Below are 20,196 nucleotides of genomic sequence, written 5' to 3'. Positions count from 1 at the left end.
GAAATTCTATTGAAATAACTCTTCGTAGACGTGCAAGTTGAACATAAAGAAGGTATAAACAATAAGAATTAAGGAAAGTATAAGTGACATATCTATCTCACAGACGAGGAGTTTGGAGGGAGGTTCTATTTAGATGCCAACCACCTACCGCCATGTTCGCAGACTGGTCAGAACTCTTATCATGGATCAGAGCTGCATCAATGGTGCACAACCAAATATCTATCCCTGCAGCAATGGTGTTCTTCGGCATTGACAAAGAGCTTCGGAATATCATCTCAGCTAGGAGGCATAGGAAACATTTCGATTCATTCATGGCCATGTGGCTTAGATAGGTTAATCATGATCCATCTTGTTTTTGTTTTTGTTTTTGTTTTTTTTTTTAAATTTTGCCAAGATAGCTCAAACTAAAGATTTTCTTGTAAAATCTTCTATTCATCTATGATATTTACAATTTAGCAAAAAAAAAAAGAAAAAAAATACATCTATCTCACCAAGTCATTCATTACATTTCCATCTAACCGGACTATAAAGGCTGTGAGTTGTAAGAATTGTATATTGACTCTCATAATGACAAAGCTTATACATGTACATAACAATATACACGTTACACCTACTTCACAATTATATTTTATATCTTCATGATTCTCTATATTTTGTGTTGTAGGAAACTAAGAATTGATCTCTTAACCAAGGAAAAAACTGATTCATATTGGGCTTGACACAACACAAGCCCATTATTCCTTCTACTTTTGATCCAACAACGTAATTTGATTTGTCCACAACTTCTTAGAGCCTCTAGTTCAGGTAGAGTCTTTCTTCATACTAAAACACTCCGCTTCTTTTCTTTCTTCTCTCTGCTAATTAAAAAAGAATGTCAGCTCTGTGTCCCGTCTGTAACGTAACGCTTTCTCATCCCCAAATCGAAAGGTAAACAATAAATCATTCTTCTTATGCTCCTCTTCACATCAATTCAACCCACCTCACACGTTTTTTTTTTCCCAATGATTCAGCCATGTGAATGCCCACTTTGATATATCAGTAATGATGGAAAAATATTAGCGAGATGGAAAATTCAAAAAGCTAGTTATTTGATTGTGACGTAATTTTCCTCAAAGATTGTTTTCATTATTTTCGTCTATAGATGCAGAGCCTTATTTCCTTGGTAATATAAATTATGTACTAATCTTACCCAAATTTCCCAAATTAAAATTTTCATATGCTTACCATTGGTGGAAATTATAACATATAAATATAGGTTCAGTGGGCTTTATATAGTTGAGTTACATTTATCTGAATGAAAGAAATTGCCGATCAAAACAAAAGATGTGCTTCATCTCCAATTTGAAACAATAAGTTAACATCTCATAATAATTATTATCTTTGGTTACTTTGTAACATCTCCACATTTATATGTTCTTTTGTCTTGATTCTCTTCTTTAAGAAGTCATTGTATAATATCTAGATTTTTAGAACTTGTGACTGTTGCTAAGTATGAACCAATAGATTCTATGCTATATTTCGATTCACTAAGTCTTAGTTGATAAATCATTACATCAAAATTCATCGTCTTAATCTTTACTTGGTTACTGGTTACTTTGTAACATCAGCACATTTATATCTCCTTTTTCTTATTTTCTTATATTCTCCTTGATTACTTTGTAATGTCTGCACATTTGTTTTCTTCGAATCATAATTTCATTACTTAAAAGGAGTTTAAGGTCCGCAAAGTCTGTTTGGCTACAAAGTCATCATTGTTATTAATCAATCTAGGGATAAAAGAAAACTTAATGGACTTAAATGAAAGAGCAGAGTGGTAGATATCGTGGAGAATACCAAAGATCTCGGTCTTCATCTCTTGACGGTTGATGATTTTGATAAGATTTTGAGTCTCATAGAGGATTGAGATGGCTTCAATTCCGCGAGAGAGGGCAAAGTTTATGGCTGATCGAATGGCTAAAGCTTCTGTCATAAGGGGCGACGATACATGTTCTGCTGTCGTTGAGTGTTGTGACAGTGAAACCAGATCATCAACGATCCAACCAAGTCCTTCTGCTCTCGTTGTGGAGTTCCAACCAGCATCCGTGAAGACATATAGAGATCCAGATCTTCAAGGGTTTGGTTCGATTCTGATCAACAGCTTCGGGGGGGGGGAGCTTGGATAGAGCTGAGCCAACATCCATTCTCTATCCTCTGAGATTGGTTTTTGAAGGGTTTCTTCTGTTGTGAAATCTCTCTTTTGAAATATCAGATGGTTCCTTGAGATCCAAAGAGTCCAGATGATTGAAGCTGAAAAGGTACCTGCGGAGAGTCCCACTAGGGGTAGCGAGGGGAGCTTTCTGACTACTTCCCAGCCATAATATCTGCACACATTTATATCACATTTTCCTGGGTTGATTCTCTTGTTTAGAAGACCATCCTATAAACACTCAAATTCCCATGTCAGCTCTAACCAACAGGCACATGCAAACTTTTATTTAAAAATCAATTATTGTATTTTGTAGAGAAAAGTGGAATGAAATTTTATTGATCTTTGTAAAATACATTTGTTAATTTTATTGATCCTTGAGAGAATTTATTGCCTCCACCAACGTAAATGAATGGTGAGCGCAAACAACTCAAAGCCTTCTTGATGTATCCATTTTTTTTTGGAACAACTTTCCATATATTCATTTTCCTCCTTTCGCTTCATTCGCAGCTGTTTTTGGTATTATCTGTTGGAAAAAATTGTGTAAAACTTAAAATAATTTTACAAAATTATGAAGAAAAATAAACATACACTCTCTCTATTTTTATATATAAGTTGTTTTGCTTAAAAGCACAAGAATTTAGAAAAACACATTTATAGCTTTAGCATTTAATTAAAAGGGAGAAAAGAACCAATAACAAATCACATTTATAAAGTTAGTTTTATTTTTTTTAGTTAAATATCATTTATATATATTACTTTTTACATTAGATTTTGAAACTTATATTGAGAAACAAACAAAAACCTTCAAAACTATTTATATATAAAAACAAAGGGAGTATTTGAGTGGTCAAACATGGAGCAAATCACTCTACTTCTGTGTGCTCTGTGTTGTAGAAAACTAGAAATTAATCTCTTAAACGAGGAAAAAACTGATTTATCTTGGGCTTAACACAACACAAGCCTATTATTCCTTCTACTTTTGATCTAACAACATAATTTGATTTGTCCACAACTTCTTAGAACCTCTAGTTCAGGTAGAGTCTTTCTTCATACTAAAACACTCCGCTTCTTTTCTTTCTTTTCTCTGCTAATTAGAAAAAATGTCAGCTCTGTGTCCCGTCTGTAACGCTTACTCTTCCCCAAATCGAAAGGGAAACAATAAATTCTTCTTCTTATGCTCCTCTTCACATCAATTCAATCCTCCTCACACGTTTTTTTCCCCCGATGATTCAGCCATGTGAATGCCCACTTTGATATATCAGTAATGATGGAAAAATATTAGCGAGATGGAAAATTCAAAAAGCTAGTTATTTGACTGTGACGTAATTGTCCTCAAAGATTGTTTTCATTATTTTCGTCTACAGATGCAGAGCCTTATTTCCTTGGTAATATAAATTATGTACTAATCTTACCCAAATTTCCCAAATGAAAATTTTCATATGCTTACCAATAGTGGAAATTATAACATGTAAATATAGGTTCAGTGGGCTTTATATAGTTGAGTTACATTTATCTGAATGAAAGAAACTGCTGATCAAAACAAAAGATGTGCTTCATCTCCAAATTGAAACAATAAGTTAACATCTCATAATAATTATTATCTTTGGTTACTTTGTAACATCTCCACATTTATATGTTCTTTTGTCTTGATTCTCTTCTTTAAGAAGTCATTGTATAATATCTATATTTTTAAAACTTGTGACTGTTGCTAAGTATGAACCAATAGATTCTATGCTATATTTCGATTCACTAAATCTTGGTTGATAAATCATCACATCAAAATTCATCGTCTTAATCCTTACTTGGTTACTTTGTAACATCAGCACATTTATATCTCCCTTTTCTTATATTCTCCTTGATTACTTTGTAATGTCTGCACATTTTTTTTCTTCAAACCATAAATTTCATTACTTAAAAGGAGTTTAAGGTCCACAAAGCCTGTTTGGCTACAAAGTCACCATTGTTATTAATCAATCTAGGCATAAAAGAAAACTTATGGACTTAAATGAAAGAGCAGAGTGGTAAGATATCGTGGAGAATACCAAAGATCTCGGTCTTCATCTCTTGACGGTTGATGATTTTGATAAGAGTTTGAGTCTCGGAGAGGATTGAGATGGCTTCAATTCCGCGAGATAGGGAAAAGTTTATGGCAGATCGAATGGCAAAAGCTTCTGCTATAAGGGGTGGCGATACATGTTTTGCTATCGTTGAGTGTTGTGACGGTGAAACCAGATCATCAACGATCCAACCAAGTCATGCTGCTCTCATTGTAGAGTTCCAGCCAGCATCCGTGAAGGGGGGGGGGGGAGCTTGGATAGGGCTGAGCCAACATCCATTCTCTATCTTCTGAGATTGGTTTCTGAAGGGTTTCTTCTGTTGTGGAATCTCTCTTTTGAAATATCAGATGGTTCCTAGAGATCTAGAGAGTCGAGATGATTGAAGCTGAAAGGGTACTTGCGGAGAGTCCCACCGGAGGAAGCGAGGGGAGCTTTCTGACTACTTCCCAGCCATAATATCTGCACATTTATATCACCTTTTTCTGGATTGATTCTCTTGTTTAAAAGGTCATCCTATAAATACTCAAATTCCCATGCCAGTTCTAACCAACAGGCACATGCAAACTTTTATTTAAAAATCAATTATTGTATTTTGTAGAGAAAAGTGGAATGAAATTTTATTGATCTTTGTAATTTTTTTTTTGTCGGCTATCTATGTTGGTTAGATCAAGTGGTGGTAGACGAGCCGATCCTCCGAGGAGCATCTCCGTCTGTCCGGGTCTAATCTATATGGAAAATACATTTGTTAATTTTTTGATCTTTATTGATCCTTGAAAGATGAATAAATGAATGGTGAGCGCAGAGTACTCTTTATATTCATTTTCCTCATTTTTCTTTATTCACAGCTGTTTTTGCTATTATATATTCGTAACTTTCCATATCATTTAAATATAGTACTTTTTTCATTAGATTTTGTAACTTACATTGTGAAACAAACAAAAACCTTCAAAACTATTTATATATAAAAACAGAGGGAGTATTTGAGTGGTCAAATATGACAGCAAATCACTCTAATTCCTTCCGCCTTGTGTCGTAGAAAAATAGGAATTGATCTCTTAAACCCAGGAAACAATATAATTTGATTTGTCCACAACTTTTAGAACTGCTAGTTCAAGTAGAGTTTTTCTTTATACTTTCTCTGTGCTAATTAGAAAAAAATGTCAGCATGTCCAGTCTGTAACCGAAGGCTTCCTCTTTCCCAAATTGAAAGGTAAACCATAAATCCATGCTCCTCTTCACATCAATTCAATCCTCCTTATAAGTTTTTTTTTTTCCGATGATTCAGCCATGTGAATGCCCACTTCGAAGACGAAATCGATCCACAAATCGCAAATGACCACTACTTGGCTCTGCAACTCGCTTCTTCTTCTTCTTCTGATCCTCCTCCAACCCTAAAGGAAGCTCCTTTCCTCGACCCATTTAACAAAATCGTTCCTTTCCCGCAAAACGACGACGTTGTGCGTTCACAGACCAAGAGGCCATTCTACAGAGTAGGAAACGGCGGTTTGATTTCCTTGCTGACGACTTGTTTGGTGGAGTCAAAGACCAAACCTTTGGAGTGCAGCACAAGTTTACTATCAGGCTACGTTGATCATTTTCAATCCACGAAGGAGGATAAAGGATGGGGATGCGGGTGGAGGAACATCCAAATGCAATGCTCTCACTTGCTTTCTCGTAGAGACCAAGAAGTTAAAAGAGTTCTCTTTGGTGGCTCTGAGTTCGTTCCCGACATCCCTTCGCTTCAGCGGTGGTTGGAGATAGCTTGGAGGAGTGGGTTTGACGTCTCTGGAGGTCTGCATTTCGACAAGCGTATATACGGTTGTAAGAAATGGATTGGGACTACTGAGTGTGCTGCGCTGTTGCGTTCTTTTGGGTTGAGAGCTAGAGTTGTTGATTTTGCGCCTGAGAAGTCTCGGTCCATGTATTTGTCGGTTCCTGGCTCTGCTGTTGCGCCTAAGAGGAGGGCGTATGGTCCTATGGATAGGTACGTGGTTAAAAAGGGTGCAAGTGGGGTGGAGAAAGGAGTTGACTCTCGTGGTTCTACCTCTTCTAGGATAGGGAAAGGAGCGCTTTTGATGGATTGGGTTTGGAATTACTTTTCGGACAACAGGTTGGATGTTTCCTCTGGTGTTCATATGACGAATAAAGGGTAAGGTGGTTTCTGTTTCTCTTCTCTTGATCTTGGCTGTGTCTTCTATAACTTTCCAAAGACATCACGTTTTTGTTCCTGCAGGCCTTTGTATTTCCAACATGAAGGGCACTCGAGAACAATCGTTGGGATTCAGAGACGGTTGCAAGGAACTACATTTACTCCTCAGTACAATCTCCTGATTCTGGACCCAGCTGATGTGAGTTTACTGATTTTTTTCATGAATAAGAACATCAGATTTTTGCTAATGTTAAACTGTGATTAATGATGGTGAGACATTGAATATGAGAATGCAGTTTACTAGAGATATAGAGAAAGCGCTTGTAGATAAGAAAGGCTGGGAGGGATATCTTAAAAGAGGAGCTCACACACTGACTTGTCCCGAGTATCAGGTCTCAGCTTCAAACTCTGACATCCATTATTTTTGTTGGTTATCATAGTTTTGAGTGATTTCAATATCAGTTCTGGGTGTGATTAAGAAAGATTATGATGATATACAGATGTTGTACGTTGATAATGGGATTGCTGTTGGCGAGGAGTTGGAGCAGCTCAAGACCATTGATAGTCACTTTGTTCAATTCTAATGGCTTCCATAAAAAACAGAAAAAAATGATTATTAGAGGAATCTTAAATTAGTTGCAGTTTGTACTTTTGTATCATAACAATTGTTATTTTGGGAATCATGAACTAGTTGCAACTGTATACTTTGGTACCATATATACATTTGTTTGCTATATAATGTGTCAAGACAAGAGTAAGCCAATTTAAACATTTTACAATAGTGTGATTCTCAACAATTCTTCACAATTCTGTTGTCAAGACCATTTTCTGGATCATATCATATAAACAACCTTGGATGACTGTAAAAAACAGGAGGAGATAAAACAAGTGGCTATTTATTAGAAAAAACTGAGAAAGTTACAGAATGACAAGTTTGAGATCTGAAAACCTAAAAATATAAATGTCTTAATCTCAAAAGAATTAAGACTTTTGAGAGATAGTCATTAAGAACAAAAAAAGCTATAGAATTTTTGTTACCATCTCGCAGTTTGGTGATCCACTTCACTTCCCACTCTTTCTCTGGCAACAAAAACTCAAGTATGCCTCAAAATGAAAACACCACAACTTCACTGTTTGCTCTTCAACTGTCTCCGAAAATTGTTAAGGGGCAGAAGATGCAGCCACCTTCTTCCGTACAATCCTCTTTCGCCTAGCCTTTGGAGGTGTAGAATCTGAAGCTGAGTCCTGTTGCTTCAAACCAAGTAGCCCTGAGACTATTGCATTCTTTGAGATGAACCATCTTGACGCTGGCTTTGCTGCTGCTGCTTCCTCTGAGGGTCGGTTGTATGCTTTTGCCAGCAGATCATCAGACTGAGCCAGCGGGTCTGCCTCCACACCTAGCCACACTTGTCTTGATCTTTCCCCTAACTGAACGTTCATAATCCTGTTCCACATCCATTCCATGTTCATTATACAAATCCTTCCAAGCCATTAGAAAAAAAGGTTTCCTAAGGGGTGAAAGAGAAGAATATACCTCACGGCAGTGCCAAAGAAGAGTGCTACTCCAATGACATCAAAGTGGTTGCTCATTGCTCTTTCAAACCCACATAGTAGCTGGTATCTCAAGTTTGCATATAACCCAAGGAATGCGCCGTAACCAAGAGCGTTTGTGGTGATTGAAGGGACCGTCACAGATACTCTGCCAGAACAAAGATACAAAAAGTCAATAATCAACCATGAGCTGAAAGAAAAGTGAATGCAGAGAAGGTGATGACCTGTTCTTCTTCTTTCCAGCCAGAAAGTTTGACAACGAACCCTGGAGAGTTCCTGTTGCAACTCCAAGAATGGATAACTCTGCGGCCTTGTAGAATAGAGAATGAATCCTCTTCTGCAGGTCGAACTCTCTAAGGGGATAGCTCATCTCAAAAACGTTGTTTGGTAGCTTCTGCAGTGTATTTTGCAGGTCGAACCGGAACGTGTTCCCATAGGACCGACATGGAGCCAGCAACCAAACAGCCGCTGCATTGCATGCTGAGACGGTAAGAACGTTTATGAGCGCAAGATCCCATTCCTCTTTTATTCTGCAAATCACAGGAAAAACAATTTAAGACAAGGAAACAAAACGCTACAAAACTGATAAATGGGAAGTCAGTTTACGTTACCTATCCTTACGAGTCTTCACTTCCCACCAAACCGAGCATCCAACCGTGGCAGCTTGCTCCAAGAGAAGCCTATAGAGAAATGAAGGATCCGCCAACATCCTACACAAAGGCAAGTCACATAGTCAAGCACTGTGAAGAAGAAGAAGTCCACATCGACCTATGGTTCTCAGATGATACATTACCTGCCAACGAAGGCTCTCGACAATCCCTGAGGAAGAGCACGGGAGATGAATCTAGTTGTTGTAGGACGAGCGTTAATAGCAAGGAACTTAACCATTTGTGCTGAGCTGACCAAACCCTGCATACAAAAGTTTCCATAAGTTTTAAAAGATCTCAAAACCATAAAACGAAAGATTCAAGAACATCATACCATTTCATATGCTTGACGGAGGCCAGCAGGCAAATCCAGCATTGTCTTTTGCCACTCGTTCAACACAGCATCAACAAACTTCCTATCAAAAAGCTGAGAAAAAAAAAAAACACAAATGTTGTTACTGGAGTGACACCATGGCAGTAAAAATTCATAAGGATCTCTTACCTCTGCGAGGAACATCCTACGCCTAAAGAGTCCACCTTCATCTCCATCATCGTCATCATCAAATTCATCAAAGTAATCATCATCATCACCATCATCATCACCTCCATCGCCACCACCGAAATTGACACTCTTTCCAATGTCTCCACCTCCTCCTCCAGTAGCAATCTGCAATGAGAAAAATAAACAAGAAAATTCAAAACGCTAATCTTTTTCTGTTCAGTGAAAAAACATCTCACAGCAAAGGCTATCTCCAAGGAAAACATTATTTCAAACACCTTCTTGAGATACAACAAATCCAACTACTTACATCCACAGGTTATTGTAACACATGGTACTTATACGAATTAAAGATTAGAGACTAAGTGGCGTAGTACTAATAGTTCCAAGAAGATTGAACAACTCTCTGCCATCAGTAACTAACTTGAACAGAGAGAACAGAGCAAGAAGCTAGATAAAGGCTGCGCCTTTATATAGAATTCACTAAAGAGAGAACAGAGCAAGACAATAGAGCCTTTATATAGAATTCACTAAACCGTTCTAAAACTCTTTGATTAGTAACAAGAAGAGAGAGAGAGAGACCTCAGGGGTAGACTCGACTTTCTTCTGGGTCATATCAAGCTTTCCCTTTTCCAAGGTAACAGCTCCCACCGAACCAAACTTCCCACCTTTCATCTCCGGACACATCTGAGCACTCGGGGAAGCTGAGCCAGAGGAAGACGCGCCTAACTCGCCGCTGAATTGCAGCTGTAAGCAGCGTTCGAGACCCGAAACTGAATCTCCGACGGAATCGATAAGAGAAGAGGAGGAAGCTCTGATGAAGCAGCTGCGACGGAGCTTACAAGGGAGAGTGGCGATAGGGCGAGGGATGGGTAAAGAGGGTTTGAGTGGAGATAAGGGTTTTGGAGCGACGACGCTCTGAAACACCATATGAGACATGGCTTTCCGAGTTTAAAGACTCAACCTTTGATGATTTTCTTGGAAGAGAAAGGCGGCAGAGAGCCTTTTTCTTTTTCTCTTCTCTTTGGGGATGTCAGAGAGAGAGAGATGAGAACGGAGAGAAGAGGAGATATCGCCAATGAGATGACGACTATACACAGCAAACCCAATCTTGGTTTCTCTTTTTTTTTCCACCAACTCAGCTTTAATACTTCTGGCTGATACAGAGGGTTTCAAGTCGGTAAGTGTTAGCATCTACGAATACATCCAATTCGAGGTTCCATGGTTTGTTTATTGGCATACGTCAAGGGGAGATTAAATCAAATAAAAATATATATATAACGTTTATCAAACCAACCAAATCTCTTTCGATCAGTTTACACGCTTCACATAAACGTACCTCAGAGAGTTTTTCTTTTGTTTAATAGTAATACAAACCAACAAATACGAAAACGAAAATGACACATTACAAAATATAACCAAATTAAGACACGCAGATACTGTGATGAATAGCATCGTCTTCTTCCTCTACTCAATATGGCCACGAAGCTTGATTATGGATGTACACCTAAAACGATATACATACCCGTTGTCTTTGGTTTTGGGATCTTCTGTGCAAACTTGGCTTTAGCCATCCTAGAAACCAAAGTCAATTGGTTGGCTTCTTATTGGAGGATAGGTTACTTGCTGCCTTCCGGTTGCTGCATTCTCTGTTGGTTTCACTGCTGTTGTAACGGGTTCAGGCGGCGGTGGCGGTGGAATTGTTTGGCTATTATCCTCTGTGGCGTCTAGAGCTGTTTCTGTGTTTGGAGTTGAAGACGGTTCACTTTTTTCTTCCGAAGGTGTTTCCTCGACTACAAGAGGCTCAGATACTGTCTCTGTCACTGGTTTATCCACATGTTCTGCTGTCTCAGCAACAGCTGCAGTTTCCGGTGCTGCTGATTCAGAACCAGCTGCAGTTTCTCGTGCTTCTGACTCGGAAACAGCTGCAGTTTCTGGTGCTGCTGACTCAGAAGCAGCTGCAGTTTCCGGTGCAGCTGACTCAGGATCAGCTGCAGTTTCAGGCGCTGACTCGGTCTGTGGTTGCTCAGAAGATGGAGGAGCTTCAATAGCCAACGGCTTAGCTGGTTCTTCAATAGCCAATGGCTTAGTTGGTTCTTGCGGCTTCAGTGCGGGTAGAGGTTTTTTGGGAGCAGAGATGGAAGCAAAGATTGAAGACATTCCGGGAGGGAGAATCTCGATTGGAGGCTTTTTGGATGCATCAGATAAACTCGTGAGCTTTGGATCCTCAAGCGAGGCCAAAAACGCACTTGCAGCATCTGTCTTAGAAGATGGAGCTTGCTCAACTTCCTTCTGTAGTGTTTTATTCCAAGCCTGGACCAAGTTCTTTAGAGTTGGACGACCATGTGCCTGTGTGATAGAAAAATCAGAAACAATAGGAGCTTCATAAGAAAGCTACCTCACGAAAGAAAGAATAAAAAAAAAAAAAGGATTGGTGAAACTGAAATCTTACATGGGCATGAAGCACAGCTTCTGCGAGCATTCCCGTGTCTTGCCATGCCTTCTCCATAAGCGCATTGTCACCCAGAACTGCAGCAGCAAATGCTGATTCTCGCCCGAGGCCTATGGAGATCAGATTGTTTATCAGACCCTGAAACAAAGTTCAAATAGTCTTTCAGTTAGGGACCTGAGGATACAAAGAACAATCTCCCAAGTATTAAATTTCCCAAAGAACGAGAAATTGCGGACATACACTTAAGCGTGTCAATTCTCCATGGTTTGCTAGGCGTAATGCAAGGCCTCGCAACTCGTGACCCTGTAAAGCGCCTTTGACCGAACCTGCAGTGGCTAGTCTTTTTAGGGCTTCGCGAGCTATGTCAGCGTGCCCAGTGGCATCTGCAGCATCTATAAGGTCGAGAAACTCCTTCGCGAATTTCACTATTCCCTCCACAGCTTCAATTCTCGCCCGAGGCCTATGGAGATCAGATTGTTTATCAGACCCTGAAACAAAGTTCAAATAGTCTTTCAGTTAGGGACCTGAGGATACAAAGAACAATCTCCCAAGTATTAAATTTCCCAAAGAACGAGAAATTGCGGACATACACTTAAGCGTGTCAATTCTCCATGGTTTGCTAGGCGTAATGCAAGGCCTCGCAACTCGTGACCCTGTAAAGCGCCTTTGACCGAACCTGCAGTGGCTAGTCTTTTTAGGGCTTCGCGAGCTATGTCAGCGTGCCCAGTGGCATCTGCAGCATCTATAAGGTCGAGAAACTCCTTCGCGAATTTCACTATTCCCTCCACAGCTTCAACAACGTCTTCTTTCTTCTCAGCTGTCAAAGAGAGAATGTCACTCAAATCCAGCCCTAAACCGTCCTGTCCAATGTCCCTGCTATTACTCATTGTGAGAAGACAATGAAGAGCCCTCTTCAGATCATTGCTCTGCATTGCTAAGTCAAACTCCAGCCTGAGAACACATGTGAGTAAAAAAATCGCTGATATCGCAGTCCAGCACAATCAATTCAGAGACTAGAGAAAACTGAAAATAGTAGGAAGAGACTGAAGGAAACAGTTGCACCAAACATAATATGCTTCTTTTACCTCTTAGATATTCCAGGCAAATGAAGAGCTTCTGTTGCATATCCCATCCCTAACATAAACTGTGCAAGATCGTCATGATGTTCTCTCCCAAGTCTACTTGCCCTGCGCAACAGAAAAAAATGTTGTATATTCCAGCTAGTTTACTACTCACGTAAAGACGATATAATGAAAAATTTATCAATACCATTTAACTGCACTAACAGCATCCCCGTATGCAGCAAGACAGCGACAACGGATACCAGGATGGCTCAATGATATGGCATGGGCACACATGTACCTATCAAGAAAATAAAGGTGTCAAGACAATAATTTATCTCAGTAGTTAAATATTTATATGATCATTCAGTAGTTCATTATTTATATGATCATTCAAGTGACTGATAGGAAGATCATGGCAAGATATTGTATCTCTGTAACTACATATATTTGTTGTACGTTGAAACCTTGGACTGCAAATGTCAGAAGTCAAGGAGCCGACCAAGTGCGTACTTATAATGAAAAGAAAAAAAACCTCGATCTAACTGAATATACGTGTCTTCAACAAAGAAATCTTTTAGCAAGAGTCAGTCTTGCTTTAAGGTAAGAACATGGATATTATTGATACCTGTCGATGAGCCACAAAACTCCATCCCGTACACCAGCAACAACAAGAGGCCCCACTGGTCGTTTCTGCTCCACTGGGAAACGAGTAACAGCAACTGAGACTCCACCACCACCTACAGCTACCTCGCTGGCCCTTCTTTCATCCATGTCATCACCATCACCTCTAGATTGTCTCGGCAATGATAAAAATGGTGGAACAGATGGAGCGTTTTGGAAAGAAGCTAAACGTACCACCTACAATAAAAAAAAAAGTATACACATGAGGTGAAAGTTTGACCTAGATGTCGATACAAATGCAGTAGAAAAAAATCAAGATTAGACATGAAAAGTTAAGCTTCAAAATCAGTTATATATATATATATATATATATATATATATCTCATGTAAAGCAAGAAATATCCACCTGCAACATCGGGGGCCTCAATAATATCCTTTCTTGCTTGGCACTCTGGGCACCCTCTACTGTGATTAAGGCTAACTCACCATGCTCTGCAACTGCTCTAGCCTGTGCCTCCTTAAGTTTAATTTCTTCCTTCATCTTCATAGTCTCTATATCAATTTCAGAAACTCCCGCATCCACAAAAACACATCTGCAGATCGAGGCATGAAAGAAAGGATTAGCATTCCTCCCCATATATTTTGTTTCAGAAAGTAACAAATTAAGGTAACCATGCCCTTAACAAAGTCAGAATCATGGAAATACTTCGAAAATGTTCTAATCTCCGAGAAGTTGGATTATGCACAATCAAGATAATTATAAACATCTCTGCAGAAGAGTTCCTAAAAACAGTTTTTAATTTGTTTCATCCAAGTTGAAGTCTGGAAGAAGCATTCAAGGTAACAGATAAAAAAAAAAAGAAGTTCGTGGATCATAGATAGAACATTAGTCTTACTCAATTGTGGTTGGTGTAGCCACAAACAGCTGTCTGCGGTGCCAAACAGCTCCAGTAGCATGTGAAATGGCAACATCACCAAGATATCTATACTGAGGGCGCAACGACGATATGACCATGTATTTTTGATAAGCAAAAGCACAATACTCAACTGTTTGGTCCCACGCCGTCCACTCTGGCTGAGTTAGCATACCACCTACTGGCTCAAAATTTTCCCAACTGCACGTTGAAAATTCCATGCGGATTTAATATGAAGCCAAACAACATGGAAAATGCCTCAAAATTGAAGTCGAGTTAAACCAAAATGGAGCCATTAATCACCTGTAGAGCTGGTAGTTTAGGGGTGCGGACTCGGTAGATCTCTGCGAAGAACCATCATCATAGCTGGAAAACGAAGAAACATTACTGTTTCCAAATCCTGAGAGTGGCATCGACTGAATGGTTGAAATAGCTGAAGCAGCAACAGGACTAATCCTTCGGGATGTACGATAGCCTATTCCAAGTAGAGCACCACCATGCAGTCCAATGACCTGCCAAGAGAAATTTCGAAGCACATTATTGCTTACCTAAGCCTAGAAGTCAAGTATCGACATACTGTCCTTTGATAAGTTTTCCAAACATACACAATACACAACCACTTGGAGTCGAAAAGAATTCTCAATGCGTAAGATTCTCATGTTCAGTAACATTGTCCTTTTGGTCGAACATCATTTGATAAACAACTGGATTCTAGATAAATTATTCAATGAAACCACTTCAACAGATAGCTCGAGAATACATAAAGAGGAACTAAGATAAACGAACAAATGATGAACTTGGTATGAAAGATGGTTAGTTTTTAGGAACCTAATCCCCAGCTGAGACTTAAACACATCAAAAGCGGCTACGGAATGCAATAACTCAAGTAAAAGACACATACCGGTTCAGAGCGACCTCCTACAGATCTCATGAGAATGTTTGAGGTTCCATCATCCAAGAGAATACGAACTTGAACACTAGCTGATGAAGCTGCATTAGCAGCAGCGGCGGCTTGAGCTGCGGCTGCAGCGGCTTCTTTCGCCTTCCTTGATGAACCACCCTTTGGGATTATAGGCATCCTTTGAGGTAATACAGATTCTAGTATCGCAAATCTATCTCGACATGTATCCCAAGCCAAAAGTCTTGCACTTCCAGAATCTACAATGGTCCAGTCACTAACCTTGTAGATAGAGAAGTACAAGATATCAGGCCATACAACTGCCACATACCTACAACCAGAGAATAAAGTTAGCTCGCTAAACAAAAGACAGCAGTCAACAAATTACGTACATAAATATATTAGCGAGGAGTTATCTAAAAAATATATTCAGGCAAAGAACGACTAAACTAAGTCCAACGGAGATACAAAACCAACAAAGCATGAAAAAAGCATGTACAGAATTTAAAAGTACAATAACAATACATGCAACCGTATAACAGGTACACAATGAAGGAATTAGAATATTCACAAGCAGCATGAAAACATAAATACAATTTACAGTAACAAACAGCATCACTATGCAGAAAATATTTAATATAATGCATATCATTTAAGACTGAAAAAAGAACTTACTTTCCTGAACTGCTTACAGAAAGAACCGAGTATGAATCATGTGGAACAGGTGCCACAATCTGCTTTTTAGTCTGCTTTACAGTCAACTGTTCACCTGAGTCTCCCTTAGACATTCCTGATTCGGATAAGGCACTATTATTTCCAAGGGATGGGTTGGCTGTGTTGGATATTTGAAAGTTTAAGAGCTTTAATTCTCTTCCAAGGATATATACAGCTGAATTCTCCCGACTTCCAGACAGTGCCGGTAGAGGGGCTGCAGACGGGATGGCACGAGGATCAAATTCACTAACTATAATACCAACATTGGTACCAGTTGCGACGAGATGTGGCTGAAGAGGATGTGCAACCATACAATAGACCTAAAAAAATGAAACTAATAAGTAACTAATCTGCACATTCTGAAAAGATAACTTTAGAAATTTGCGTGAAACATATGTCTTTTCTTGATCATCCTGTACAATATAAAATAACTTTTTTCTTCTCAATTGCAATGTGCTTTATGATACATTCAGTGTTCAAAACAGTTATCAATCTAAATTCTGCTTTTCTAGATGGTTAGGGTTATCTACACATGGATTTGTTCTGCAAGAAGTAACAAATAATCAAACAATGCAATTTATTCTTATTCTTATTCTTATTCCTAGTCTGGTTGAGTCCGAATGTATTTGCATTGCCAAGTGCAGTTCTGTACAGCTGATCAGCTTCATTATTTTAATCATGATAGATGCATTTTTACGATACATGAATAGAAAATACTGTTTTGTGGGGCACATAGAATGGAGATGCAATTCTTTCAAGTCTAGAGAGCATTTCTCATGTTAAGGCTTGTGACTGAATTGGTGACATAATAAACAGAAAAAAATCGCTGACGTACAATTAGCCGATGCAGAAAGAAATGACATGATATATGGTAGATTCCAAGGAAATCATCAACAACTAGTGCTGCGTTTGCTTGGTTAAACTCAGAAATAAGCAAGTAGTCAAAAGAAAATTACCCTAAGTTTTCTGTGGGTTGCAAGTACTTGAGGCGGAACCAAGGAAGAAAGTTCACATAATGGCCTTGTCAAAGCCGAATAAGTTGGATGCTCAATAGACCTGTGAAAATTCAAACAATTAAATACTCCTCTAGTATGCAAAAAGATGTTCACCATGGATATTACGAAATGTTTAATCAAGGATACCATATGTGTGAATCTTTAACGCATGTCAAAATATCAAGGTTTGGGGCGCGAGGGTGACACCAAGATGCAACACTGTGGCAAGCTAGCTTCGGGACAGGTTTAATTCTCCGTAGCTCCTGCAGAGAAAAAGTACACATGTGCGTTGAAAATAGAAATCCATAAAATATGCAAAACCCATACATGAGATACAACATTACCTTAAATGTCATTGTGTCCCATATAGCCAATGTCTTGTCAGCACCGATTGTAATCAATTGTGGAGCACTGCCACTTACCCGTGACAACTCAACAGCCACTACTCCACCATCATGTGCCTAATTCAGTAAGAACAAAATATAAGAAGATTGAGCAAAAGCTTTTACAAAGCCATTTCTGGAAGGACAAACCAGTATAACAGAAAAGTGGAATTTTATAGACTCAATTAAGCAAACAATAGCATGTCACTTGAACCAACAGAAAAGGACAAAAAGTATGACAGAGAAGTGGAATTTTACAGACTCAATTAAGCAAAACAATAGCATATCACTTGAATCAACAGAAAAAGACAATCAAGAGCATGTCATACTACGCTAATCATTACTCAGCCTATTAATCAGAATAGGATCAAAGAAAAAAAAATCTAATTACTATTATCCAACATCACAAATCAACTCAGGTCCACTGAAACTAAGGACAATAGTACCATGTCCTCACCTGTAACCAAATTTAGCCAATCTTTCTATGAAAGAGTAGGATTGGAATAAATACCTTTAAGCTGAGCTTGGGTACTAGTTCCCTTGAATCACTGCCATGATCGGCACTCCACAGTACAAGTAACCCATCACTGCCACCTGAAACGAGGAGTGCCTGCAATTGCAAGCAGATAGAGAACGGCTGGTATCATGTATTGAATATGAATAACAGAAAGAAAATAGTTGATCGTTGATTAAAAATCGTTCAATTATAAGAAAACGGAAAAGGCAGTCGTTAGTAGAACGAAAACCTCATAATGATAATAAATGAATCTAGAGAACCAAACAACCAATTTAGAAAATAGATGCCCATGTTTAAATTCCTTACGCTCCCAATGCTAGGTTGTGCATGAAAGTTATCCCAAACATAACAAATGAACTTCTACTAGGCAATTTAAGATATATGAAAGTAAGGGTAGATATTTAAATTGAATGATTTAGGAAACGAAAAGAAAATGTAAGGAACTTTCAAGACAATATGCCCAATATACCGTTTTGTTTTACATGTCAATCAACCACAGCAGGTAACCTTGCGTATGTTTCTCTAAATCAAAGAATGGGAAGTTGAAAGAATATGTAGTTACCTCGCCAGATGATGCCATGAAATTCATCAAGCAATAAATTGATCCTTTATGGCCACCAGTATATCTACGCGCAAGCTGGAAGAAAGTAAGCATTCAGGGAAATTAACACAGATCAGTACCAATAGCGCTCACCATAAACCCAGCAGAAAAACAAAATAAAAATTCAATTTTGGAACAAGCACCTTCCATGTTATCATTGATAAAACCCTAATGACACCATCAGTTGAACCAAATGCAACTAAAGGGCCATCACCACCAGATGATCTGGTAAGGAACTCCATGCTGCAAAGAAAGGAGTAAGTCTAACCACGTTGGAGCAGAATAATTCGGAAAAGTAGAAGCCTGTTTGAACATTACACTTAACGCACACACACACACGGACATTAACTTGTCATAGTCTATATTTGACTCCAATAATTCCAGCGTAGTAACTAATGGAGGTCTTTCCAGGATTCAAGCAAGGCTATATATGTCACGCAAACAATGATCTAAAATCAGAGAAACGGAATTGAAACTTACCAGAGAAGTGACCTATTGTCAAGCTCTGACTTAGGCACATCTCGGCCACGCATTGTCACTAAGTCCAAGAAAATGGCTTTATTCTCACAACAGATAACCAGAAAATGCCGGCCTTTAGTCGACGGAGCAGGAGAAGTGAAACCGGACGTGAGATGATTGACAGCAGATGGAGATTCAGCAGCTGCAGAGCGATTGCGCCACAGTTGCCAATAACGCACATCATCGTCGTAAAACTTCACCTGCTTGACACTTGCAGATGGAAAAACAATATTTCAGCTTATTATCATTTTTTTTTTTTAATTTCTCGCGAAGGCAAAGATGTATTACCTTCCCCCTCGAATAGCTTCAGTAGGCTTGCCTTTATAGTCTGAGCAAAAACATAAACGTCAGTCATTAACCGCATACTCATTATACCACAATAGATGTTGAATTAACAAAGAGAGAGTTGATCATGGCTCACCGGAGTCTCCCTCAGCAAGCTTCTCTAACTTAGCACCAACTAAACGGCGCTCGTCGACTCCACCGGCTTTCAATTCATAAATCACCTAAAAAAAATCCCCAAACACGTTGAGAAAATACTCGATTCGGGATCATAAGCAAAACCAAAACAAAATCTCGATACCTGACGATGCTCCCAGTTCCAGACGGAGACGTGATCCGTATCATCGGCCGTAACAATCCACGGATGCGTGGGATGCACCTGAATCTTCACGATCTTACCATTGGTCTGCCGAAATGCTCTCGCGCGTAACATTTCGATCTCTCTGACGGTCCTCGAAGATCAATGAAACAACTCACGAATCTGAAGAGCTCAATTGCATCCGCAGAGACGATTCAGAGATTCACTAGAACTCCTCTGCAGAAAATTCAGCTACGCACAGCAGAAGAGTAAACAGATCGGATCCAGAATCGATTGGATCCACCGGTTATCAAAGAAAAAAGACCCGATCAACCACTACAATCGACGAACATAGAAAAAAATCCGGTTGTGGTTTCGGAAGCGAAACGCGAAGCGAGAAGGCCAGTCTGATAAACAAATAGGCCCAAGAATACTTTTTAGCCCGTTTCATTTACCAAAGTATTTAATATATTTTATATTGTATAGTAATTTATCCATATTAAAAACTTTAGTAGACTAATAATACTGAAATCATATCGTCGTATATATTAGAACAGAAGTCACCGCCTTGATTCATTTGTGATTTTTTTTAAAAAATGGACCTAATGCACTTATTCCTAAAAAGTCATGTTACATTTAATATATAATCTTATCATTTAAATTTTTGGCCTACCAGAAATTTTTATTGGGCTATCAATAATTGGATTTAAACAATAAATGATTCATTGGATTTATATATAATATAAATTAAATATATATAATTTAATGTTGTAATACTATACCTTTATATGCTAAATATTTAAATATTTGTCGATATTAACTTTTAAAATTATAAAGATTTTTTTTT

At 38.7% G+C, this 20,196-nt stretch overlaps 3 protein-coding genes across 4 annotated transcripts; 1 reads left to right on the top strand and 2 right to left on the bottom strand.

Moving 5' to 3' along the window:
• The first annotated feature begins 5,231 nt into the window (after positions 1-5,231).
• Positions 5,232-7,412, top strand: LOC106306402 (zinc finger with UFM1-specific peptidase domain protein). Its single transcript, XM_013743005.1, has 5 exons — positions 5,232-5,455; positions 5,531-6,394; positions 6,479-6,593; positions 6,691-6,786; positions 6,895-7,412. The coding sequence occupies exons 1-5, from the start codon at positions 5,403-5,405 to the stop codon at positions 6,976-6,978; spliced, it is 1,212 nt and encodes a 403-aa protein (XP_013598459.1). The 5' UTR covers positions 5,232-5,402; the 3' UTR covers positions 6,979-7,412.
• On the bottom strand, positions 7,275-10,189 carry LOC106306401 (protein RETICULATA-RELATED 1). Its single transcript, XM_013743004.1, has 8 exons — positions 9,674-10,189; positions 9,095-9,259; positions 8,927-9,019; positions 8,739-8,854; positions 8,557-8,655; positions 8,170-8,475; positions 7,929-8,093; positions 7,275-7,838 (listed from the first exon to the last, which is right to left on the bottom strand). Exons 1-8 carry the CDS (start codon positions 10,028-10,030, stop codon positions 7,556-7,558), a joined length of 1,584 nt encoding a protein of 527 aa, XP_013598458.1. The 5' UTR covers positions 10,031-10,189; the 3' UTR covers positions 7,275-7,555.
• Positions 10,190-10,345: 156 nt separating this feature from the next.
• Positions 10,346-19,753, bottom strand: LOC106305828. 2 transcript variants are annotated; one of them, XM_013742222.1, is made up of 22 exons: positions 19,353-19,753; positions 19,191-19,275; positions 19,058-19,097; positions 18,731-18,979; positions 18,394-18,493; positions 18,212-18,286; positions 17,644-17,742; positions 17,094-17,210; positions 16,897-17,012; positions 16,711-16,810; positions 15,716-16,074; positions 15,044-15,371; positions 14,446-14,654; positions 14,125-14,343; positions 13,635-13,821; positions 13,233-13,465; positions 12,813-12,905; positions 12,629-12,730; positions 12,286-12,494; positions 11,784-11,935; positions 11,544-11,681; positions 10,346-11,440 (listed from the first exon to the last, which is right to left on the bottom strand). In XM_013742222.1, the coding sequence occupies exons 1-22, from the start codon at positions 19,482-19,484 to the stop codon at positions 10,667-10,669; spliced, it is 4,116 nt and encodes a 1,371-aa protein (XP_013597676.1). In that variant the 5' UTR covers positions 19,485-19,753; the 3' UTR covers positions 10,346-10,666. The 2 variants fall into 2 exon arrangements, with proteins under 2 accessions (XP_013597676.1, XP_013597675.1); XM_013742221.1 differs by lacking the exon at positions 11,784-11,935 and having other exon boundaries at positions 12,134-12,494; positions 19,353-19,484.
• Between the last annotated feature and the right edge of the window lie 443 nt (positions 19,754-20,196).

The sequence above is a fragment of the Brassica oleracea genome, chromosome C7 (assembly GCF_000695525.1).
Source record: "Brassica oleracea var. oleracea cultivar TO1000 chromosome C7, BOL, whole genome shotgun sequence".
In the NCBI taxonomy this organism is placed as follows: domain Eukaryota; kingdom Viridiplantae; phylum Streptophyta; class Magnoliopsida; order Brassicales; family Brassicaceae; genus Brassica; species Brassica oleracea.
This window is presented reverse-complemented; position numbering and strand designations above follow the sequence as displayed.

What these genes read in the sequence shown, in the direction of transcription:
- LOC106306402 (XM_013743005.1), top strand. Translation starts at nt 5,403, where the DNA reads ATGTCAGCATGTCCAGTCTGTAACCGAAGGCTTCCTCTTTCCCAAATT. An exon ending in GTTCATATGACGAATAAAGG is followed by an intron (nt 6,395 to 6,478) that starts GTAAGGTGGTTT and finishes TTGTTCCTGCAG; the next exon opens with GCCTTTGTATTTCCAACATG. An exon ending in TGATTCTGGACCCAGCTGAT is followed by an intron (nt 6,594 to 6,690) that starts GTGAGTTTACTG and finishes ATGAGAATGCAG; the next exon opens with TTTACTAGAGATATAGAGAA.
- LOC106306401 (XM_013743004.1), bottom strand. Translation starts at nt 10,030, where the DNA reads ATGTCTCATATGGTGTTTCAGAGCGTCGTCGCTCCAAAACCCTTATCT. An exon ending in GTGAAGACTCGTAAGGATAG is followed by an intron (nt 8,476 to 8,556) that starts GTAACGTAAACT and finishes TGTGATTTGCAG; the next exon opens with AATAAAAGAGGAATGGGATC. An exon ending in TTCTTTGGCACTGCCGTGAG is followed by an intron (nt 7,839 to 7,928) that starts GTATATTCTTCT and finishes GATGTGGAACAG; the next exon opens with GATTATGAACGTTCAGTTAG.
- LOC106305828 (XM_013742222.1), bottom strand. Translation starts at nt 19,484, where the DNA reads ATGTTACGCGCGAGAGCATTTCGGCAGACCAATGGTAAGATCGTGAAG. An exon ending in TATCAATGATAACATGGAAG is followed by an intron (nt 18,287 to 18,393) that starts GTGCTTGTTCCA and finishes ACTTTCTTCCAG; the next exon opens with CTTGCGCGTAGATATACTGG. An exon ending in GGGACACAATGACATTTAAG is followed by an intron (nt 17,013 to 17,093) that starts GTAATGTTGTAT and finishes TTTTCTCTGCAG; the next exon opens with GAGCTACGGAGAATTAAACC.